The 25,227-nt window shown below is 46.5% G+C and overlaps 1 protein-coding gene across 22 annotated transcripts in view; it reads left to right on the plus strand.

The window, feature by feature from the left end:
* The first annotated feature begins 612 nt into the window (after nt 1–612).
* Tacc2 (transforming acidic coiled-coil containing protein 2) overlaps nt 613–25,227 on the plus strand; it is a 191,743-nt gene continuing 167,128 nt past the window's right edge. For 15 of the 22 annotated variants that reach the window (XM_046448749.2, XM_046448735.2, XM_046448738.2 and 12 more), the window contains exons 1-2: nt 16,965–17,121; nt 19,166–19,263. In XM_046448749.2, coding sequence (XP_046304705.1) covers nt 19,231–19,263 — 33 coding nt within the window. In that variant the 5' untranslated portion in view covers nt 16,965–17,121; nt 19,166–19,230. Of the gene's footprint in view, nt 713–3,028; nt 3,506–16,964; nt 17,122–19,165; nt 19,264–25,227 lie in introns of those variants that run through there. The other 7 variants (XM_046448736.2, XM_058580716.1, XM_058580719.1 and 4 more) reach the window with 3 other exon arrangements.

A 25,227-nucleotide genomic window follows, 5' to 3' on the forward strand; every position in this document is an offset into this window, starting at 1 on the left:
ATGTTGGTACTCGAAGACCTCATAACCTTTCTAATAGTTGCTTAGTTTGTCGGTCATTGTATGGCCACACCTTTAATTCACTGAAGACTGAGGGAATTTGGAGAACTTGCTATTTAGGACTGGTCTAGCACTCTCTACTCACTGTGCCTTTGGCAAGGAAGTATATTGACATTGTCAAAAACAACAATTTGATATTATGAGGTCCACTGTAGATGACAATGCCCTACCTGTCTCATCAAAGCACTTTTAATTTAATTCTTTTTTTTTTTTTTTTTTAAGACTGCTTTGCTTTGCCCCAATCAAAAGAGAGAACTGCTTTGCTTTGTCCCAGCCTCAAGAGAGAACTGCTGTGAGTATATTGCATTCTAGCCCAAGGTAGCTGATCCTGGCTTCCTCACCCATGTGTGCTCAGGGGGAGCAAAGCAGAGAGCTGGGGCTGGTGGTACCTGCACACTGCCTGCCTCCTGCTGCAGGCCTCCCCCACCAGCAGGCCACAGAGCCTCCTGGAAAGCTGCCTCCTGGCCTGGGTCACATTGCTTACACGCCACTGCCTCGCAGGCCAGTGTTCCCAACCTTAAGCCAATGCACATTTATAGAACAATCGCATGTGATCCTGGGGAAGGGACAGTGGGCAGAGGGCAGTGCTGAAAAGTGGTGACCTCAGGACAGAGGCCTCTCCCGCTTGCTGCTCTCCGGGCTAAGAGGATACTGGGTAAGTCGGTCTCAGGTCGATGGCTTCATTCCTTTGGGCAGTGTGTGGCTTTAGACTGTGTTGGCTCCGGGAGTAGAAAGACACACACATTTCTTTCTATTTTCCCTTGTAAAGCGAAATTAAAGGCACATCTGTGCTTCTCTCCTTCCCATCACCTCATCACCTCCTAAGCCAAATGAACTACTTTTTTTTCCCCAAATACACTATTAGTTGCTCTTTCCTAATACATTACTAGCAGAACAGGGCCCCATTAATCTCAGCCTTGATCTCTTCATTGTAAAATGAGGGGCTGGCCTGGATGATTACTGAAATCTCATCTGGACTCTGTGATGATTCTGTTCATTCTCAGTTGTATTTTCAAGTGTTTGTGATTTTTGCAAAATGAAAATTCAAGAGAGTTCTTAAGACCCTAATAGGCCAAGACTCTGCACATATATTTACACACATGATTGTGTTGATCTTGAGCTGTTTGCACATGTATTTCTCTAGACTCTCACAGGCATCTTTTCAGAACCGTGTCTGACGTGTGGCTACCAATTTGAGCTGCCTTGTGATCTCAGTAGGACTGTTTATAACGGACTCCATTTATAACGGAGTCCGTTATAACTGAGTCATCAGGTGAAAGCTGAAATTAGGCAGGATTCTGAGCTTCAGGACAAAGTCCTGTGGTTCAGTTAAACACAGTGGAGCATGTGTATGCATGGTGTGTGTGTGTGTTTGTGTGTGTGTGCACCTTCACTCTGTTTTTTACCATGTCTCATAAGTTCGTGAACTGAAATTGCCGGCCCACTTACATCACTATAGTCTGCTGTGTAACATCAGCACAGTGTGTGCAGAGCTAAAGCTCCCAGCTCAGCTTCTGCTTCCAAATCAGTCCACAGTCCCTTCCAGTGAACACCTGTCGGCTATTTCGGGGTTCTCCTGTTCTCAGGTCTCTAGCTGACAGTGCCCCCTGCTTCCCTCAGCTTCCTTGTGCACGGGCAAGCTCAGGAGATACCTTCTTACCTGTTTTTTTGGTAAATGTTGTACACAGACTTTCAGGTTTTCTGTCTAGTGGCTCTGTTTATCTGAGGGAACTTGGAAAATTCTAAAAACTGTTGCTGCTACCTCCCCAGAATTCCATTTGTTGAGCTCCATGCTGTGCACAGGGAGAGCAACTTGCTTCCACAGGGTGACTCTGAGGGGGAGATGGGGGTCTGGCCCAAACAAAGGGATGGCCAGGAAGGGGACAATAAAGGAGACTTTGAGAACAAGGAATCTAAAGGTCTTGGTGAATGTGGATGGAAAATCAAGGCTGGGCGCAGTGGCGCATGCCTATAATCCCAGCAGCTCAGGAGGCTAAGACAGGAGGATCTCGAGCTCAAAGCCAGTATCAGCAATGGCGAGGCACTAAGCAACTCAGTGAGATGCTGTCTATACATAAAATACAAAATAGGGCTGGGGTGTGGCTCAGTGGCCAAGTGCCCCTGGGTTCGAACCATGCACCAAAAAAAAAAAAGAAAAGAAAAGAAAAAAGAAAATCAAGGAGAACCCCAGGTAACCATCACTTTACCTAATTGGGAAACACTACATGACTTTACGCACTTAACGTCCCAGGTCCCAGGACAAAGGGGGTGCTTATGCTCCACATGGACACAGCTCCTGCCCTCGTGGAGTTCCTGGTCCAGTGGGAGGCAGATACACACAGGCAGCCACCATGAGGTATAGAATCACCATGATGGTGCCTGGCCATAGGACTGAAAGGACCAGGTCCTCTAAACAGAAATGGGAAAGGCCGAGAGCCGGGCACAGTGGCGCACGCCTGTAATTCCAGCAGCTCAATAGGCTGATGCAGGAGGATCGTGAGTTCAAAGCCAGCCTGAGGCGCTAAGCAACTCAGTGAGACCCTGTCTCTAAATAAAAGACAAAATAGGGCTGGGATGTGGCTCAGTGGCCGAGTGCCTTTGAGGTGAATCCCTGGTACCCACCCACCCCTCCCCCACCCCCCAAAAAATAAGAAAGAAAGAAAAGGGAAAGGAAAGAGAAGGGTCTGCTTGTGGGGAAAGTGGCAGTTTATATTTCAAGAGGTCGAGTCGTGTGAGTCCTGAAAGCAGAGCCATCTCCTGGAGAGGGACTCCTGTCCCCTCCTGGGATAGCAGTAAGGAGTCTATGAGAACCTGTGGACGTTCCAAGGAGAAGAGCAGGCTAGGAGACCAAGCCCTGACCTCAGAAGGTGGCTGCCTTGAGAGGGAGGGAGGAGCCATGGGAGTAGGAGGGAGAGCAGGACTCGGGGCACCTTGTTCAGAAAGCCCTTAGCAGAGGGGACCAGAGGAGGGGGTGGGATGACAGTGATGGATCCTGCTGAGTGCCTGAGAGAGGACAAGGACGGAGACAAAGCCAGGATCTAGGGTCATGGACAACTTTTGAGTGTGGTTTCACTCAATGACAATTTGGTCACAAGAAACAGAAACCCACTCAGAAAAGGGAGAGGACGGTTGTTGAACAGATGCAGTCCTGGGCTGCACCAGCTCTTTCGCCCTGGCTCCCAGCAGCCACTCGCCTCCTTCTGATCTGAGGATGGACTGGCCTCCTCTGCTGGTCTCCTTGTCCTGTCCACCCCTAAATTTCGTGTGCATGGGCACAGGCTTCTCTGCCACCGATCTTCACCCCATTCTGCATGGCTTTGTGAGGAGGGTCCTCCCTGATTGAGTTTCAGGATCTCTATCAAATATCAAGAGAGAAAATCTGATCAGCCTAGCTTAAGCCGGAATCCAGACCTAGTCCAATTAGCAGTCTCCAGAGTGGGTTTGCATGGTAAGCCAAGCCATGGTCAACAGGGGGTGATGGAGGGAGGGGGGAGGTGGAAGGGGTGAGGGATGAGCAGTTTTTGGAGTCAAGAACCAAGGCAGGCCTTCAGAAATTGCTGCCCAAGCATGTGGTTTTATGGGAGCAGAGAGCTGAAAGCTGGGTTGCAGTGGTGGGTGCCCCTAATTACATGTGCCCCATGGCCCTGTGGGGGACAGCATGCCACCTAGAGGCTACTGGGGAAGGGAGAGCGCCAGAGAAAATAGAATCACCCAGACTGCAAGTGTACTGGCCAGCAGGAGACCAAACTTATTCTGATGCTGACCAGGGTCCAGTGCTCTGATTCCCCAAAGAGGCCACAAGCCCAGGAGATATTCGTCCATTTCAGCACAGGAGGTCCAACCCAACCCCAAATGTAGGGCCTGGAGACCAAGACAGGGGGTGGTGAGGCAGCAGGAGAGCAACTAGATGCTGCCCAGGGAGGAGTAACAGGGAGACCACTCTTTGTGGGCTCGTCTGCATCCTTAGCGGGTCACTGGACAATCCACTGTGCCCTCGTTCTTGAGTTCTTAATTCATCTGTGTTTAGAAGAGGTGGTGAACAATGTGGCTTGATTATCCTAGTCTGCAGAGGCAAATTTGCTCCTGTTTTTGTCTGCTGAATTGCCTGTGTATAGCTGGAAAAACACAAAACAGTCGCCCCTTGCCAATGCTTCAGAGATGTTATTAATAATGGTGTTTAAAACTGACACAGTGGAGAGAGTGGCTGTGGTGAGTGAAGACTCTGAGTTTGTGACCTAAAAAGGGGAAATTCTCTCTGCACTCAAGTCAGGGAACAGCCTCAGCAGAGCTCTGTGCCAGAATTGGTGCCAAAGAACCGCAAGATTAAACCTAGCAACTCGGCTGCTGTTGTCCAAGCAAAGAGAGTCGGTTCTCTGGAGCCAAACCACCTACGTCTGCACAAAGTTCAGGAGCAACTGATACTGCTTGTGTCCCAGTATTCAGGGGCTCCAAAGAAATATCAGGGCTCTACCAAGGACTGGCCCTTTTAAGAGTGGTTCCTTTGCTATTTACTATTGAGTTGCAAGACTGGGCCATGAAATCTGCATTTCTTCTGGGTGTGCTCATATATATATGAGTTTTGAAAAGTAAGGATGTCTGTGAAGCTGGGTAGGCCATTTCTAAGTGGGACCAAGATTTTCATTTTGAGGGCACTTAATTTTGCAGTTAAATCTCTGGGAACTTAAGAAACATGGCTCTGTGTTCACTTTTGGTTGTTCAGAAAACTGTTCCTGGGACTAGACTTCTGCTGAAACTGGTAATGAGATTCTAGGTAGAATCTGACGCAGTGATTTTGTGTCTCATATTTCATAGCAAACAGATGAGACAACCAATCCTTGAACACTGGTTTGTCACAAGATCATTATCTCATGTGTTCTCTGAAGAGCACCTGGTGACATTATTCTCTGCACTGCCCGGTGGAAGGCTCACTGTCTGGCATTTGTCAGAGTGCCCTGCCTTCCCAATGCCAGCTTGCTTTACTGCCCCAAGGGATGTCAACATTTTGCAAATGTCTTATCTTCACTTAGCATAAACAAAGAGATTTCAGTTGGTGCTCTTGATCAACAGATGTCAACCTTGGAGAAGCAGTTAGAGAAGGAACAAAGCTTGGGGGTGACCAGTCCTTACTGCCAGAGTTTCTGTTGGGTGGACAGATCCCAGCAGTCTGGAACTGAGTTTTCCTTTAGGAACTGTGTTCACATATGGCAAGAAAAGCCCTTAGGCCCAAGTTCTAGAAATGAGGAGTAGTGATCAAACACACGGTACTAGGAACCAAACCAACATGGATGGAAAGAAAGGGTGGAGCTAGGATTGGAAGGCAGCACTTGAACTTGAGTGATCTGTTGGAGACTCTTGGGCCCCAAGTTTCACACCCAACAGGTAAATTCAGTTTGGAAAATGCAAATCGAAACTAGCTTACTTGGGACTGGGGTTGTGGCTCAGTGGCAGAGCGCTGGCCTAACAGGTGTGAGGCACTGGGTTCCATCCTCAGCACCACATGAAAGTAAATAAATAAAATTAAAGTATTGTGTCCATCTACAACTAAAACAAAAACAAAACTAGCTTACTTTAGTAGCTTGAATCATTGAAAGATTGTCTTTTTTTTTTAAAGAGAGAGAGAGAGAGAGAGAGAGAATTTTTTTAATATTTATTTTTTAGTTTTCGGCGGACACAACATCTTTGTTTGTATGTGGTTCTGAGGATCGAACCCGGGCCGCACGCATGCCAGGAGACCGCGCTACCGCTTGAGCCACATCCCCAGCCCCCTGAAAGATTGTCTTGATGTCTGCTTAGGAAGGGATGACCTAATTCCAAATCCTACTTTGATGGGGCAGAGACTGACATGGCCAGAAGTGACTCGGGGTGGGGGGGGTCCTCGTCACAAATTAGGGAAGGACTTCTTTTCCACCCTTCTACCCTCTTTCTTTTCTTCTTAAAATTTTCATTATGAACTTTGCAAGCATACACAAAAGTAGAGAGAACATTATAAACATCCTCATGTACCCATTACTGGTTTCAACCATGATCTACATATGAGCAATCTATTTTATTTATTTTTATTTTGGGGGTACTGGGGTTTGAACCCAGAGGTACTCAACCACTGAGCCACACCCCCAGCCCTTTTTTGTATTTTATTTAGAGACAGGATCTTGCTGAGTTGTTTACAGCCTCACTAAGTTGCTGAGGCTTTGAACTTGTGATCCTCCTGCCTCAGCCTCCTGAGCCACTGGGGTTACAGGCGTGCACCCTAGATGCATTTTTAACTTTGTTATACCAAATAATGTTTGTACATTGAACTTCCATCCTTCCCCTCTCATCTTTGATTTAGTCTTAATTGTGTATTTACATATTTAAAAATCCTCAACATCAGTCGTTTTGCTAAAGATTTTGCAGTCTTCACTTGATTGGATGAAATATATCTAGTAGATTTTTCATATAGGTGCAGAATTCAGCAAGTTATGTTGAAAATTGTTTTCTCTAGATTTTATATATGAAGAACAGCTCGACTGGATATTTTCAGGTTTTGTTTGTGTGTTGAGATGGGGTTGCTATGTTTGCCTAGGCTGGCCTCTAACTTGTGATCCTCCTGCTTCACCTTTCAGGCATCTGGAATTACAGGAATGCACCCATGTAAAGAGGTTTGTGTTTGTTTGTTTTGCAGCCTGGGGATTAAACCCAGACCTCTCGGGGGCTAGGCATGCACTTGATCACTGAGCTACACCCCCATTCCCTTAAAACTTAAAAGTGTTTCCACTGATATCTTACTTCATGCATTTTTTAAAAAATATGATGCCAGTTTGATTCTTTTGACTTTGTAAGTTATTTGATCTATTTATCTAGAGATCTTTTATCTTCCAACTTTGAAATCCAATACTTTTGCTGGGATGTGTCTTAGAATTCCTTGTCCTGGGTTCCTTTCCCTAGGCACCCAGTGAGATTCACTGGGTAGGTTCAGGTGCTGTATTTGTCTGTTTCTGGAAAGTTCCTTCAGCTGAAGCTCTAGCTATCCTGCTGCCTTGTCTTCACCTCAGGCTCTCCAACAGTGGGAATATGATTCCTTGATTCCTTCTTTTCCTGCCTCTCTTGTTTTTATACTTTCCAGTTACTTCCGAATGTTGTTTCTCGTTCCTTTCCCCGTTTCCCTGATTTCATTCAGTGCCTTCTATTAAACTTTCACTTGAGTCTGTTCCTCCCCGGGTGCCTTGTGATGGGTTTACCTCTGAGATAGGTTTGTCTTTTTCTCCTATTTCTTTCCTGAGTTCCACCAACAACCTTCTCATCCCTCCCTGATTTGGGTCCATCTCTATGTGCATTTTTAATTTCTGATTCAAGGTGCTTCTCTGTGCCCAAGTGAGGATCCTGAATTCTGACAGGAGAGCTGACTTAAGATCTCGCTGTGCTTTCCAGCGGGCACAGGGCTGTGAGGAAGGTTTCCCTGGGTGATGTGTGTGACATGCTGTTGCCTCTCTGTGCCGATAGCCAGCCTTCCTCTTGTCTACTTCTGCAGTCCTGGACGTCTCCTAGGATCCTGGTTCAATAGCACTCCTTCTGTCTTTGCAGCCGGGGTCCTGTTTGTGTGCCCAGGTATCAGGAGAGTTTCACTTCACGGCTTTCTTTCCTTGTTAAGGACTAAATTTTCTGGGTTTTTCCCTTCCCCGGTGAATACCCTGCTGCTCTAGGGTGCTTCTGCTGATTTTTGCCTTTTTTCTCCCTCAGAATCCACACATTTTGAAGACCATGCCCTTGAATTGTGCCTGTCCCTTGAATTCCCCTGTGCTGTGGAATCCCTTCCGCCCAGGTCTTGCTCAGACCTGCTCAGGCACCTTTTGGGGGCTTTTCTGATTTAGGGTGGGCTTGTTCTGACCCTAACTCCTTCAAGCCAGACTCCATGCAGCGGCTCCATCCACAGGTCTTCCCAGGAGCTGCAGATATAAATATCTGCAATGGGTGGGAGCCAGGTATTAGGAATGGTGCGGGGTGGGGGGGGATTTTCTGACTTTGCTCTTTTTTATTTAATGATGATGAAAAAGTTTGTGTCTATTTATTTTCTCATTATTTTATATCACGTTGGGAGAAAAGTTGGGAGGAAATATCGAGAGAAGGATAATTAGGATGCCTCTATTATTCAGCTAACTTTAAAACATGCAAATATGATGAGGATATTGTTCTTGCTGGGCGCAGTGGTGCACACCCGTCACCCCAGTGCCTCGGGAAGATGAGGCAGGAGGATCACAAGTTCGAGGCCAGGCTCAGCAACTCAGAGAGGCCTGTCACAAAATAGAAAATGAAAAGGGTGGGGGTGTGACCCAGTAGTGAAGCACTTCTAGGTTTATCCCCCAGCCTCCCCCACCAAATGATGTTGTTCTTATTCTTTCTGGGGTGAAGTACAGACGAGCCAAAGTCCTGTTTAACAAAAGTCCTGCTTATTAGGACTTTTAAATTACATAATAACCAGTATTGAAAGGAAAACGAGGCACCAGGAGATGGGACAGTAGGCAGAGACCAGAGTTTGTTGTCAGAGCTGACAAATAAAGGCCATCTCTCCACAGATGGCGAGAGAGGCAATACAGGCTTGGGGCTCTGGACTTTTATGGGGAGGCTCAGGGATTAGAGCCTGGCAGGTCCTAATGGGGTGGTTAAGGGTGGGGTTGGTATAAGGGAGTGGGGAGCCCTTCTCAGAAATGCCCTTGAGCAGAAAAGTGAAATTTTTTTCTTAAGATGGCAGCTGTCACTTAAGGTGGCCATCCAGGTGCTAAACAAGGACTTATAAGTATTAGCATCACTTGTAAGGATAAATTTACAATAAACTTATAAGAGGATTAGAGGTTTTAAAACTTTTTTCCTTTTTAAACACCAAAGTTAATAAAAAACACCCAAAGCCTAGGACTTGCCGAGTCCTAGGACATCATGTAGAGAGCAAATACCTTCAGCTTCCCAGATTGGCTCTAGGGTGGTCTCGTTGGTAGCCGCGACTCGGCTCCAGAGTCGCTGGCCCTGCTGTGACCCTCACTCTCAGGTGCCCACTTGTCACCTGTGCTGAAGCAGCCTCACCCTCACTCCATGCTACTGCCACCCTGTGTTTAGCCCGCGGTGCCCAATGATGTTGATCCTGTATTTGATTTCTAAAAATGACAGCACAGTTCAGCCTCAGGATTCTAATCAATGTCTGGATTTTTTTGTGGGTTACAACAGCTTGTTTTCATAAGAAATATGGTTTCTGCTAATCTCATCTGCAGAGAAGGGCGGTGTGGAAACTGTGAGTAAGGGAACTATATACTTGAAGGTATCGAGTATCTGTTTTAGCAGGAGAAAAAAAGGCCCTTTACTGAAAATCAAGATGTGGTTTCACGTTTCGGTTTGGGGCTAGGGGCTCTGCGTGGCTTAGGACACATTTGGCTCTCCCAGACAGACGCTCAGGGATCTGTCCTCAGAGGTTTCAGTCTGGCACATGCTAAGATGACACTGGTGCCATCAGCCAAGGGTCTTGCTTGTCAACTGCCATGGGAACAGTGGGGAGGGGGTTGACAGGTTCTCCGGTTCACTTGTCATCCTTTATTCCCTCTTCCCGGTGGCCAGCCAGTGTTGGATGCAGCCTGGTGTGAAGGGAAGTGAAATGGGCCCTCTGGGGAATTCTGAGCAGTTAGCTTTTGCTACATAACAAACTACCCCAAAACGTGGTGGTTTAAATAAGAACCATTTACTTAGCTTGGATTCTGTGGGTTGGCACTTTGAGCTGGGCTCAGCTACTCCTCTGGGTGGTTCTGTTGGTCTGAGCTGGGAACCCTCATGTGTCTGTGGCCAGCTGTGGGGTACTAGCTGTCAGCCACCACTAATCAGCCATGAAGAGGAGGGATTCTGCTGACTCGGTGTAGTCCCAGAACAAGGCAAATTCATGTTGGGCCTGGGCCTATTCAAAGGTTATGGATCATAAATGCAAGCAGATTGTCCCTTGTTGGTTTTCAAGCTTCACCACATGCCCCAGCACATGCCCAGGTGGTATCATCATTGTTCAGAGCCTGGGGGAATAACACAGAATCGTGGGTGGGATCTAGTGTATGTGTTTTCTGGTTTTGGTGCTGGGGTGTGAACCCAGGGCCTTGTGCATGCCAGGCAAGCACTCTACCAACTGAGCTATACCCCCAGCCTCCAGGATCTAGTGTATGAAGCATTAGAAAAAGCTTTGAAGTTATCCAGTAGAACCCTCTCCAGATGGGATGCCTACCTCACCAGGAGGTAGTGAGTTTCCTACCACCAGAAAGTATTCAAGTAGACCTAGAGATTCCACTACCATCCCAGGTTCTACTTTAGAGGCTTACGACTCGGCAAGCAACACTGCTGATGGTACACAGTGTCTTTCTGCAAAGAACCAGATTCCAGCTGATGAGCTAAGCGTTGAGGCCTGTCTCAAACCTCCTCGGACCTGGTTGCTCAGGTCTCCCACTAAAAGGCAGTACAGGACTTCTGAGCTGAGATGCCCTGCCACCAGAGGCCTCTCTGCCCCCTGACCCCCAAGCCCTCTGTGAGCCTGTTCACCAGCCCTCTGCCTGCTCCCTGCCCCAACTGCTTGTGCTAACTCAGTCCTTGCCCATATCTGATCCTGCCAGTCTGAGCTTGCCCCTGAGTCCATTTCTCATTCTCAATTCCTGCTTCATTAACCAATGGCAGGCTAGGGTGACCCTGCCCACTTCACCCTACAATGCCCACAACCATCCAGACAGAAACAAACTATAGAACATAAGGCGTACATTTGTAAAACTGGAAGACAACTTGGTGCCTACTGCAGCTATTAAATATGACAGAGAGTCATGGGACATGTTCTTGATATGTTACTGTTAATTTTTTTTAAAAAACAAGTTCAACAAGAGTACGCATGTATGTATGATCCCAGCTTTGCTTTTGTAGGTTTTAACTTTGTAAATATGATTACCCAAACATCAGTTGGGGTCTCCCTGCCCCTGAAGCCCACCCCAAGGCTTCTCGGAATCCCCAGGGTGTATCCTAGCTGGTCTCTGTACCTTCGGGCTTTGCTTGCTCCTTCAGTCTCTGGTCTCTACTCCATGGACCCAGACATGAGTAAAGCTCAGCTTGGACCTCCAGCTTCAACCCTAGGCCCAGTCCCTGCCAGAAACAAAGCAAGATGGACAAAGTGACCATAGGGCATGTAGGAGGTTGGGAGCTGAGAAAGCTACCTGCCCAGTTCTCCTCACCAACGCAGACAGAATGGCCTGAGGCCTTTTGGTGTGTGGCTCAGGGCCTCAGCATGATAGGACACCTGCTTCTCATTGGAGCTGGCTGTGTTCTCTGAGAAGCCCCTCAGGGCCTTCAGGGGCTGGGGGGCTGAGGCCCTGTGTGGGGAGCAAGTCTGTGGGGGGCTGGCTCTGGCTCCAGCCCTTTCCAGCAGAGGGTGGTCCGTCGGACTGGTCTCTGACCACCAGGTCCTAAGAGCAGGGAGTCTCCAAGGTCGTCCCAGCCCAAATGTTCCACAGAACAGGAATTCAAAATGTCCAGGGGCCTCAGAGATGGAGGGAGAGAAGAAAGCAGAAGGCAAGGGGAGAGGATGAGGGAAGAGCTGTCACTTCACTCAAACCCCGAAGAGCAGCCTGGTCTTTGGTGCTTATGATGGACTCTTGCCAGAGCAGAAAGCAAGCAAGGGCTCTTAATAAATCTCTTCCCCAGGCTACAGCTGTTTGTTTGTATTAAAACAGGAACATGATAACAGAGCTATAAGTAGCTCCTTGCTCAACCCTGCAAGGTAGGGTGCTGGAGCTCCGGTCCCCAGAGGGAGAAGCCAAGGTCCCCTGCCTGCTGGGAAGGGGTGGCCTCTGTGGCAATCGCAGCTGGCTTGGGTGTAGGGTAGGTCAAGCAGCCCCAGAGAGGCTGGCCAGGGGTAGCAATGAACCTGCCCCCAACATGGAACCTTGGCCCCACCCCCCGGGGCCAAGGCAGGGGTGGACAGATGCTTCTGATCTGAGCGGCTCTGCCCTTAGGGCTGCAGGGCTGGGCCAGCGAGGCTGCCTGCTGGAACTGGCCCAGCTGTGGAAGCTAATTCTGGCCCATCCCCCTTGCCCCTGAGATGCTGGGTGAGTCCTTGCCACCCTCTCCTCCTGGGCTCCTCCTCTGTGAAAGGAAGTTTGGAAGGATCTCCTTCTAAAACCTTCAAGGTTTCTTCCCCTGACACTAAATGATCTCTATTATTCTATGCAGAAGAAATATCAGAAGTCATCAAATCTTGAAACAGACACATTTTTAGCACATCACAAAATGAGGGAGGGATTTCTTTTTCTATAGAGAATAAAATTCAAATAGAAACCATGATTGATTACCTAACATATCAACAAGTCCCCACAGATCATCACTAGGCTGCTCTCACAGGACAGTGTGGGGGACAGAAACCGGGCAAATTGCAACCCACCCCCAACCCCAGCCTGTTTTTTCATCTATGAGAAGGCACCTGCACTACCTCATCTCCAGTCCACGTCAGAGCCACCTGTCTTGATGATGTGACACCAACACACCAGTGGAAAATAAATAAAATTACTCTCAAACAACTTTCTTTTTGCCATGCTGAAGACCAAACCTAGGCCTTGATCATGTTGGACAAGTGCTCTACCAGTGAGCCCCAGCCCCAGCCCACAACTGTCTTCTAAAATATGGAACAAATAAATTTTATGTTTGTATTTTTAAATTATATTAAGATTAGCTTAAAATTGATTGGAGGAAAGAGTTCCATTTGACCTGACTGTCCAGGCAGTGTCCAGGGAATAACTAGGTAGAAGAAATCTTGGGGAGTCCATCCTTATTTGTGGCCAACCACCTTGAATTAATTAAAAGCCTACATCCTGGATTCTTTTTAAAGAGTCATTTTTCCCCCAGGGACACAGAGTGACCAGCTAAGTTAACATCTGCTGCCCAACAGCAGACTGGGAGGAGGTATTGGAGGCAGCAAGTATTTCAGTGTAAATGGCCAGGTCAAAAGTTCCTAAAGTTCCTACATGGTGGTGCACACCTGTAATCCCAGTGGCTCTGGAGGCTGAGGAAGGAGGATCAGAGGATCGGAGGATTGTGAATTCAAAGCCAGCCTCAGCAAAAGTAAGGTGCTAAGCAACTCAGTGAGACCCTGCCTCTTAATAAAATACAAAATGGGCTGGGGCTGGGGCTCAGTGGTCAAGTGCTTCGGAGTTCAATCCCCAATACCCCCATCTCCCCCCCAAAAAAGTTCCTGAAGCCACAGACTTTCCCCTCTTTGGGCCTACGCTATAAATTTTCTTAGTCAAACATTTTTTTCTGCCAGTTCACAAATCAGTCAGCTGTGCTTTTATTGCAGATGAGACCCATTTCTAATTACTAGTGTCTGGATGCAGGATTTTACTGCAGAAATAAAGAGAGAGCAACAGAAGCTTTGTTTTAGGGAGAGACTAATCTCTTGGAGGCTCCAAAGACACCCACTGTCAATAATGTAACAGTCCACAGTTTACTGAGCACTGAATCTAGCCTAAGAACTTTATGGAAATTAACTCATGGTAGCCAAGTGAGGTAGGGATTATTATGATTCCCATTTCAGAAATAACAAAACCAAACACAGAGAAGTGTAGTTATTTGCCAGAGTTTGTCCACCAAGGGAGCAGGCGTTGACATTCACACTGCACCCTCTGGCCACGGGGTCCGGTTCTCTTCATAGCCCTCTATAGCCACTGAAGTGGGCTGTCCCAGAAATAGACAAGCCAACCCACATCCACGTGGGGAGCTGGCCAGCTGCATGATGTCGAGGTCAGAGGAAGCCAGCTTGGAGAGGGGGAGCAGGTCTGCCATGGAGATACCTGCAGACCATGGCACGTGGCAGAGATTGATGTTGGGGTCCAGTCCACGAGTCGCCATTGGAAAGGGGGTTGTGAGCACTCAGGAATCTCTGATGCCCTGCATTTGGACCTGTCCCCTGTGCCTGGTCAGCATATCCCTCTAAGACACAGCCCCAGCCCTGCATGGGAACCAAGAAGTCTGTGTATTCCTTTGCTCTTCCCATTGGCAGTGACAGTCTCTGGTGCCTGGTGGGGGACAACACAGCAGTGGTAGGACAGAGGTTGAAGGCAATGCCCAGGGTCCAGCAGTCATGGTGGCACTAGCGCTGTGTCCAGGGGTGGGAGGCACCACCAGTGATCCTAGCAGCTGCCACTGGGGCAGCTGTGGGAGCTGCCCAGGCAGGCCCCTCGTTGGCAAGGCCTTGGCAGTGGATTCAGCTGCCCGGAGGCCTCTGTCCCCGCCTGGTTTGAGCCTGGTGCTTCAGGCTTCCCTCAGCGACAGAGACTGCCCGATTTCCGCCCCTGAGCTTCTTTTCTGTTTGAGTTGGCCAGAGGAATTTCAGTTGTTTGTGCTCAAGAGCCGTGATGGAAGGGTGGTGGTGCCTTCAGACACCTTAGCTGAGAGCTGATTCTGCCTGCAGCTGACACCCGTCTCTGATTCCACACCCACCGTCCTCCTCAGGATCCTGTAACTGTATATCCTGTTTAGGGGACCAACTGCAGTTCTGGCAACTTGAGTGTCCTGGTCGGCTTGCCATCCAGGTTCCTTTTTCCATGCCGATAAACAAGCAGCCTGGTTGAGAGAATAGCCCCGTGTGCGGCCGCCTATGTGTTGGGTTAATGTGAGTTTTCAGTGCAGGTCTTCCCTGAGGATGTCAATAAATAAGGTTTTGACTTGAATCCTCAGAGGTAGATGCCTTCTTTGGGCGACTAGCTTGTGTGTGCAGCAAGATTTACCTGGGAAGGCTGGGGATATAGCTCAGTTGGTAGAGTGCTTGCCTTGCATGCATAAGGCCCTGGGTTCAATCCCCAGCACTACACACACATGCATACACACACACACACACACAAATTTACCTGGGAAACAAGCCCTCGTGTGATGGGAGAAAGGGGTAGGGGCTAGGAACAGAAAGTCCCACCCCCTTGGTGGGATGTGTGTCCTTTGGCCACGATCTGGTTCTGACCCTCATTTGCTAGAGCGTGACCATAGGTCTGACCTCATTGCCCTCATTGCTTTGCTACAAGGATTCCATGTAAAATGGAGCACAGTACCAGGTGCATGTGAATCCTCAAGAAATGCTGGCTGCTCACAAAAGAGCAGCCCAGAGGCAGTGACAGTAATGATAATAAATGCTGCTGGTAAGGAGCAGAGGCCTCTCATTTTCGGTAGAACTGAGGAGGTTCTGGAAGCCAGCATGCGGGAGGGATCCCAGATCTGACCCAGGCCCAGAACGCAGCCCTCCTGCCTCTATAAACCCCAATCACTTGAGGGATTTGTGCTGGCTGCAGAGCTGACCATGAGAACCTTCAGGGTGGACTGTGGAGCAAACGGACATCACAAAAATATGCACACCTGAGGGCTGGACCCTGCGTGTGCCCCACCTTCTGAGTCCAGGTGTGCCTCTGGCTGGCCAGCTTCTCCCCCAAACCCTTTTCAGAAGCAAACCCCCAATCTGCCCCTTCTGTTTTTCAGGGCTTTCTCTCTTTAGTCCCTGTTTGTCCCCTTGAAGACTTGCCTCTTCATTCCCAACTGGCTCACCCAAGATCCTTTGCTTCATTGGATTCTCTAATTTAGAAAAATTCTCTTGTGATTTTTAGGGGTGGAAGCAAACATTCTTTTTTCTCATCCCTCCAAACCTTAACCATACAGAAACCTCATGTTGATAAACACAGAAGAAATGTTTTCCAAACTTTTTTCGTCTAGTGGTGGAATCTTTTTTCCAAACAATATCTTATGCAGAACCCCAAGATGTGAAACATGCTTTTAAAAATCAAGATGAAATTTACATAACATGAAATCAGCCATTCTGAAGTGAGCAACTGAGTGGCATTTAGTGCCCTTGCAACCCTGGGCAGCCGCCCTCTCCAGCTAGTTCTAGAACACTTTCATCACAGCACAACAGGACCTGCACAGGTTCCCCTTAGGCAGTCACTCTCCTTCCCTCTGTCCCTGGCCACTCTGGCTTCTCCTCTCTAGATTTTCTTATTCTCAATGTCGCATGTGAACAGAATCATGCACCCTGTGGCTTCAGATGGAGCATCTTTCCTGGACATAACAGTTTGTAGGTTCATCAGAGCCGGAGCCTGGATCGATTCCTCACTGTGTTCTGTGTCTAGTAGTATTCCATGGTGTGGCTAGACAGGGTTGCACTTACCCATTCGTCTATTGAAATGAACACGCTTCTGCTTTCACAATCCACAGAGGGTGCTAAGCTCCTCCCCTGCGTTCAGCTTTTCTCTGGTGGGGCCTCAAATACTTCCAAGGAGGCTCCCTGAAATGCTAATTTGTTTCCCTTGGAGTGCTCCTACCTGGAGGCGAAGTCCAGGCTTCCACAGAACTTTCCTTTAAAAGCTCTGCCACGCCCCCCCCCCCCGGTGGGCAATGGGGGGAGGAATCCAGGGAAGCAGGCAGGGGGTGCAGGGAGGGTCGTGGGTGGGTGCCTGCGGGGGTCCCAGTGGGCGGGCTGCCTGCTGCCTTTTACAGCTTCCCTCCAGAAACTCCAGCCACACCTGGGTGCGCACGGTCCACCCGCCCCGTCTACAGGTGCCAGGCTGCCGCGTCAGCGCCTTCCCACAAGTTTCCTGGCTCTCCGCGGAACTCGAGTGGAGTTTCCCCAGGTGCACAGCAGAAGCCCGCTGAGCCTTTGACTCCTTCCTAGAAAGAGAGGCCGATCCCGCCGAGAGCGTAAGGGCCAGGACCGTCCGGCTGTTGAGTGCAGCCAATCAGATGCAGGGGCTGCTTTAGGTAGATAAGCCTCTTCTGAAAGGAGCCCCGCTGATGTAATCACCGGGAAAATCCTGTGTGAAAGGCCGGAGGGAAGGGCTGCGGAGCCAGATTCCATGTGGGCAGGAAGGCTTGTCTAATCTCCCGGGCGAGGCCCAGGTAGGAGGCTCAGCTGGTTGGTGCCGGTGCAGGGGTGGAGACAGGTTGTTTGCCCGGCTGGTTGGGGTGGCTCAGGGCCTCGGCCCCTGAGTCGAAGAGGAGAAAGCCCAGGTGCTGGAAAGCAGATTCTGGAGGTAGCGTCCAAATTCCAGGCCGGCCCCAAAGGTAAGTGAGAAGGCAGAGGGTTGCCACCCGCTTCCTGGCTGGGAGCCCTGCTAGGTGCAGAGATTCCAGATGCAGCCTGGCCTTCCCTCTGCGGATCTGAAGCTTACACTTCACCAGTTGTTGGCCATTCTTTCCAGTCTGTTCAGAAACCTAGTTCATAATCCCAGCTTGTGGGGAGGCTGAGGCAGGAGGATTGGGAGTTCAAAGCCAGCCTCAGCAATTTAGTAAAAACTTTTCTCTAAATAAAATACAAAAGGGCTGGGGATGTGGTTCAGTGGTTGAGGGACCCTGGGTTCAATCCCTGGTACCAAAAAGAAAAGGAAAACAAACAAAAAACCTAGTTCCGATACCCAGTTTTTAATAAAATTTTTAAATTTATCTGGTGAATCAATGTCAAAATTAATATCACTTTGGATTATATGAAACTATCGTTTTGGACAGTTCAACTTGATGGATGCAGGGAAGTTAATAACAGTAACACTCAACATTTGGAAGAATCATCTTCCAAATGAATGGAAGAAATACACTGAAGTGATCAATTTTAATCTTTTTTTGGGGGGGGTTCTGGGGATTGAACCCAGAGATACTTTACCACAGAGCTACATCCCCAGTCCCTTTTATCTTTCATTTTAAGACAGGGTCTCACTAAATTGCTTAGAGCCTTGCTAGATTGCTGAGGCCACCTCAAACTTGTGAGCCTCCTGCCTCAGCCTCCCGAGTTGCTAGAATTGCAGTGGCATGTGCCACTGTGTCTAGAGATTGAATTTAAGTAATTGAAGATTTTTACATTCTATAAGTGAGCCTGAATTTTTGTGTGTGTGTGTGTGTGTGTTCACAGCAAATGGCATGAATTTCATAAGGGATCATACCATTTCAATGAGTTAGGGGTGAGGGGATTTGAGGACTGGGGTGACATCGGTTGGGATTTTCTGTTGGAGGCATTTTACTTGGGCCTACTCACAACACTGATGTCTTATTTCCAGTGAATGTTTACTCTATATAGCTCATGTTAACTACTCTCTTGGTGTTGGTTGAATGAATAAGAAAACCAATGGGCAAAATAATACCATAAAAGCCCTATTCCTGTGGGGGGAGAAATCTTGAATTAGAAGGCAAGAGGCTGAGTTCAATTTCCAGCTCTTCTCCTCCCCAACCTGGGTCTTTGGCAGGCCCCTTGCCTTTTCCAGCCTCAGTGTCCCTACTGGGTTAGACAGATGTCTCTAAGACACTAGCTCTAAAGGTCTCTGGTGTCTAAGTCTTCGTAAATTAGGTTTCTCCACCTGAGAAAAGTGGAGATGAGGGCTTTTCCTGCCTGTGTGACAGGGTATCAGGACTTGGGTGCATGACCTCAGTGTGTGGGAAGCGTCAGCATCACAATGATCCTGAATAAACAAACCGGCTCACCATGTGAGTGAGCACCGGGAAGGACTCCAGCTGTCTTGGCAATTTTCCGTGATGATTTCCCAACTACTTATTTTCCTCAGCGAGGAAACCATTCTGCTTTCGTAAAAATGTGTGTAGAAGTGAAACTGATTTGGTGAAACAAGTGTTTAGAGTAAAATCTACGAAGACCATATGTTGTTGAGAGCAGTGGGTTTCACACCTGCTAATGTTGGGCACCCAGCTCTGCTGTCACTAGCAGTGAGAACCCGTCATGCTGAATTCCCCAGCTGAACACAGTTGGAAACAGCAAACACTCCATGAGCAATGCTTCTCCAGCCCTCGGCCCACAGGCCCTGTGTGGCTGGCTGTTTGTGTATAGACGTCTGCGTGTGCGCTTGGCATGGGCCAGACAGACCGCGCCCACCCGCCTCCCAGCAGGTCTGCCAACCCCAGGGCGGGGAGGGAACAGCAGCCCCGACTGGGAAAGGAGCTTGGGTGGCATACTGCAAAAGCAAACCTTCAAAAGTAATTTTCCATGATGTGACTACAGAGATAAGCCTTTCACATCGTCTGGCTTTGGAGTTCGGGGAGAGGTGCAGACACAGAAAGCCTCAGCGCTCCTTCCATTCTGCACCTGTTGACACCCTCTCATTTCTTCCAGTCGCCCCTGACAAAATTCTGAGGGACGTTCATTGGAAATAAGACATCTGGACTCCCCAAGTGACCATGGGCAACGAGAACAGCACCTCGGAGCGCCAGGTGGGTATGGGGAAGCTCCTCCCTGGAGTCGCACGGCTCTCTTGACCTTGACCACACTCCTCCCTGCTCCCCAGCGCCTCCTCTGTGCCCAGGAAGGGCCAAGCAAAGCCCCGGCTCATGCCTAGACGCACCGTGGAGGCTTGTTGATGGCATTTTCAAATTCTCTCATTTTATAAGCCATGAACTTTAGTTTTCCGTTTTATTCTGAGCTTCTAAAATTGACATAATGAGAATTTGGCACACTACTGCCCAGACTGTGCCCACTCAACAACTTAACATGGATTTAGTGGAGGAGGTTAAAATCTTCCCAATCTTCCCTTAAATAGAGCCATGGCCATTAAACATGATTTTAAAATCGATCTGCATTGAGCAGATGAAATGCAAACTCTTGTTCTCATAGCAGGCAAGGTTTCCACAATTGAGGAATGGGCTTTTTAACTGCCGGATGTTGCCTAAGGCTGGGAATAGAATCTATCCAAATTCTATCATGATCCATTTTAAGTCTGAGAATATTAACAATGTCCTGGTGAGAAAAATCAGGGAGACACGCTTTCCCATTCCGCTTACATGGAGTGGAAATTTTGGATTAATGGTGTTGAGTTCTTTGAATGAGAAAATTGGATCCCAAAGCCAACCTACTGCAATTTGTTTTCCCTCTGCCACCTTCTTCCCTACAATTTTCTTTTCTCAAGCAGGAAAACAGAAACTATCAAAAGAAAAGGTGGCAAAGTCCAGGGATTTTATGGTTAGGCAAGAAACGATTGGTGTGGGTGTGAGACAATAGGGAGAGGTGGGCACTATGGCAAACAGGCGAGTTCTTGTCCAAAGCAGCTGAAATGAGTTCTTGTCAATTCCAGCTGATGGTTACCATGTGGGATGACTCCTCCTTGTGCAGGGCTGTTTCTTTAAAATAAGCCAGAAGCCCCTATTTTTCTATGAAGTCTTAAATTTTTTTTAAATTAAACTTTGAGATAATGGTAGATTTACGTGCAATTTTAAGCAAAAATACAGAGAGATCCCATGTACCCTTTACGCAGTTTCCCTTAAATATAACATCTTGCAAGACTACTACACAGTATTATAACATGATTCCTCTGAAAGCCCTTTTATAGCCACACCAGTTTCCCTCTTGTCTCCCATTCTAGACCCTGGCAACCACTAATCTGTTCTCTACTTCTATTATTTTGTCATTTCAATAATGTTATATAAATAGAATTATACAATGTGTGACCTTTTAGGTTATTCAGCATAATTCTCTTGAGAGTCATCCAAGTTGTATGTATTGCTGAATAGTATTCCACTGTATGGAGGTGCTGTAGTTCCTTGAATCATTCATCCATTGAAGCAAAACTGGGTCACTTCTCATAAAGTTGCTGTTTTCATTTCTCTGAGATAAATACCCAAGAGAGCAATTGCTGGGTCACATGATGGGTGCAAGCTTAGTTTTATAAGGTACTGCTGGGCTTTCTCCCAGTCACTGTACCATTTTACAGTCTCACCACCAACTTATGAGCAATCCAGTTTCCCTGCATCTTGACCATCATTGGGTGTTATCCCTATTTGATGCTGCCAGTCTCTTAGATGTGTTGTGTGATCTCATGATGGTTTTAATTTGCATTGCAATGATGGATAATGATGTTGAAAAAATTTGCTTATTTGCCATATGTAGACATGATTCTTTTTGTGTGTGTGTGGTGCTGGGGATTGAATCCAGGGCCTTGTGCATGCGAGGCAATCACTCTACCAACCAAGCTATATCCCCAGACCTAGACATGGTTTCTTTTTCCAAAGTTTCAGTTATCTGTGATCAACTATGACCTAAAGACATTAAATGGACAAATTCCAGAAATAATAATTTATAAGTCTTAAACCTTGTGCTGTTCTGAGTAGTGTGATAAAATTTCACACCATCTGGTGCAGGATGTATATCATCCTTTGGTCCAGTGTATCCATGCTGTATATGCTATCCACCCGTTAGTCATTTAGTGGTGTCTTTGTTTATCAGATTAACTGTCATAGTACTCTGGTGCTTGTATTCAAATAACCCTTACATGGTATCCTAATGATATTTCACAATGCCTATGTTGTTCATTTTACTTGCTCTCATCATGTAGAAAATTACATCATCTCACATCACAAAGAAGAGAGTGAAAAAGAGACCACAGTTACATAACATTATGATTTATTGTATAATTGTATTTTATTATTAGTTATTGCTATTAATCTCTTAATATGGTTAATTTGTAAATCAAACTTGGTCATAGGTATATATGTATAGGAGAAGCATAGTAAATATAGATTTCAGTATTACCGTGGTTACAGGCATTCACTGTGGTCTTAGAATATATCCATTGGATACATTCTGTCCATGTCTTTTGCTCATTTTCTATTTTGATTATCAGTATTATTGTTGTTATTTTAGCATTAGGTTTTAAGAATCCTTTATACAGATGAGATATTAGTCTTTTGTTAGATTATGGTTTGGTAATTATTTTCTCTTATTCTGGAACTTACCATCCTTTGATCAGGGTCTTTTACAAAGCAAAAGTTTAAATCTTAAAGTGGTACAATTTATCAGTTTTTTCTTTCATGAATAGTGCTGTTGATATCAAGTCTAAATGTTCTTTGCTTAGCCTTACATCCTGAAGATTTTCTCCTATTTTTTTTCTAAAAATTTTTACATAAATTTTACATTTATGTTCAAGTTTATGATCCATTTTGAGTGAATTTTTGTGTAAGGTGCTAAATTTAGGTTGAAGCTTATTTTCTTTAATAAATTGGGCTTGGGATGTAGCTCAGTGATAGAGCACTTGCCTAGCATGTGTGAGGCCCTGGGTTCAATCCCCAGCCCCCCTCTTTTTTAGAGCAGTTTTAGGTTCATAACAAAATTGAGCAGAAGGTGCAGAGATTTCCCATGTACACCCTGTCCCCACGCAAACATAGCCCCCCCGTTGTCAACATCCTGTACCAGTGGGGTACATTTATTATGACTGATGAACCTATGCTGGCATCTTATTACCCAGAGGTCACAGATGACATGACGGTTCAGGCTGGATGTTGAACCGTCTATGAATTTTGACAAATGTGTGACACGTATCTACCCTTATAGTATCACACTGAGTATTTTCACTGCCCCAGGGTCTCTGTGCTCTTTATCATCTCTATAGTTTTTGCCTTCTCCAGAATGTCCTATGGTCAGAATCATGCAGTATTTTTTTAAGATGGGTTTCTTTCATTTAGCAATATATGGTTGAGATTTCTCTGTGTCTTTTCATGGCTTGGGTGCTGGTGTCTTCTGAGCGCTGGATGTGCTAGAGTTTACTTGTCTACTGAAGAACATCTTGGTTGCTTCCAAATTTTGAATAAAGATGCAGTAACATCCATGTGCGGGTTTTTGTGGAGACGTAAGTTTTAACTTCTTTGGGTAGATAGCAAGGAGTGGGCTGCTGGGTCCTATAGTGAGGGTGTCTGGTTCTGTAAGAACCTGCCAAAGGCAGGCCATGGTGGCTGTGCCACTTTGCATCCCCCCAGCCTGTGAATGAGGGCTCTTGTTATGGTCTGGATCTTAAATGTCCCCCATGTTCCTGTGTTGAAGGGTTAGTCCCCAAGGCTCCATGTTCCCCAGAGGTGGAGTCTTTGAGAGGGGGTTCAATCATGAGGGTTCTGACCTCATGGGTAGATTAATCCACTTATGACTTTGGAGCTTAATGATGTGGGGAAGGGTTTTGTTATAAAAGTGCTCTCTCTCTCTCTCTCTCTCTCTCTCTCTCTCCTGTCCAGCTGCCATGAGGTGAGTAGTTTTTGCTCCTTACAGTGATGTTTTGCCCAAAGCAAGAGAACCAACTGATCATGAACTGAACCCTCAGAAACCAGGCTAAAATAAATCTTTCTTCTTTTCCAGTTCTTTTTCTCAGGCATTTTGTCATAGCAATAGAAAGCTGTGACACATTTTCTGACACAGGATTCTTCCAAATTCTCACCAGCATTCTGGATTTGGGTCATTCTTGTAGGTGTGTCGTGGTATCTCATTATTGCTTTATTTCCCCGATGCCTGATGACGTGGAGAATCTTTCCACATGGGCCACTTGCCTTCTCTCTATCTTCTTTGGTGAGGCGTCTGTTAAAGTCTTTGGTGTATTTTAATCAGGTCATTGGCATTTTTATTGCTGAATTTTGAGAGGTTTTGTATATTTTAGATAGCAGTTCTCTTTTAGATGTGTCTTTTGTAAATATTTTCTCTTGGGGCTTATCTTGCTCTCTCGAGGTTGAGGTTCATTTCTTGGTGTTTGTTGTAGTTTTGCCCATTACTGTCTGTCTCTCCAGCCCCATTTGTTGAAAAGACCATTCTTCCTCTACTGAGTTACTTTTGTATCTTTGTGAAAGATCAGCTAAACTGCTGGTCGTGGTGATGCCTGCCTGTAGTCCCAGCAACTTGGGAGGCTGAGGCAGGAGGATTGCAAGTTCAAGGCCAGCTTCAGCAACTTAGTGAAACTCTGTCTCTAAATAAAAAGTAAAATGGGCTGGGGATGTGGCTCAGTGCCAAAAAAAAAAAAAAAAAAAAAATTAGTTAAGCATATTTGTGTGGGTTGCTTCTGGGTTCTCAGCTCTACTTCATTGATTGTCTTAATTACTCTAGCTATTGAACATGTCTCGAAGTCAGATGCAGTGATTCTTCCCACTCTATTCTTTTTTGAAGTTGTTCTCAGTATTCTGGAACCTATGGTTTTTAATATAAATTTTAGAATAGATCTATGTATACAAAAAAAGATTGCTGGGCTGGGGATGTGGCTCAAGCGGTAGCGCGCTCACCTGGCATGCGTGCGGCCTGGGTTCGATCCTCAGCACCACATACAAACAAAGATGTTGTGTCTGACGAAAACTAGAAAATAAATATTAAAAAAAATTCTCTCTCTCTCTCTCTCTCTCTCTCTCTCTCTCTTTCTCTTAAAAAAAAAAAAAGATTTCTGAGGCTTTGATAGGAATTATACTATATCTCTAGATCAAGTGGAGAAAAACTGACTTCTTTCCTGGGCCGAATCTTCTAGTCCAGGAACAATGGACTGTCCGTTTCTTCAGGTCATCTTTATTTCTTTTCATCACCATCATTTTGTAATCTTCAGTGAACAGGCCCACACACGACTTGATAAGTTTTACTTAAGTAGAACATTTTCTTTGGAGTGACTATAGATGACTTCGTGTTTGTCACTTTGGTGTCCACACATTTATGGTGAGTGCCTTGATTTAGTGTGCTGATGTTGTATTCTACAGCTGAGGAGCTCAGTTACCAGTTCCAGGGGCTATTTTGTTAGCATTGTTGATTCCTTCAGATTTTCTATGTAGACAATCATGTCATTTGCAAATAGAGACTATATTGTCTCTTTTCTTCCATTTCCATGATTTTCATTTCTTTTCTCTTTTTCTTTAATACAGCGACTAGGACTCCCAGTGCTATGTTAATTAAGAGCAGCGAGAGAGGAATCCTTCTCTTCCCTTATTTCCACTGCCAAGGGGAAAGCATTCAGTCTTTACTATTAAGCAAGGTTAAGCTGCAAGGTGGTTTTTTTGGGTTTGTTTTTTTTTTTTTTTTTTTGGTACTGGGGATTGAACTCAGGGGCACTGGACCACTGAGCCACATCCCCAGCCCTGTTTTGCATTTTATTTAGAGACAGGGTCTCACTGAGTTGCTTAGCGCCTCGCCCTTGTCGAGGCTAGCTTTGAACTCATGATCCTTCAGTCTCAGCCTCCTGAGACACGGGGATGACAGGCTTGTGCCATTGTACCCAGCTTGCAGGGTTTTTTAATAAACACCCTTGTCAGAGTTGAGGAAGTTCCTCTCTATTCTAGTTTGCTTATGATTTTTTAAAATCATGAACAGGTGTTGGTTTTTATCAAATGCTTTCTCTGCATCAATTGAAATAATCATAGTGTCTTTCTTCTTTGGACTGTTGATATGATGGATGACAT

The sequence above is a fragment of the Marmota monax genome, unplaced genomic scaffold (assembly GCF_021218885.2).
Source record: "Marmota monax isolate L192 unplaced genomic scaffold, Marmota_monax_Labrador192_F-V1.1 WCK01_AAM20220418_F8-fsc00076, whole genome shotgun sequence".
Taxonomy (NCBI): Eukaryota; Metazoa; Chordata; class Mammalia; order Rodentia; family Sciuridae; genus Marmota; species Marmota monax.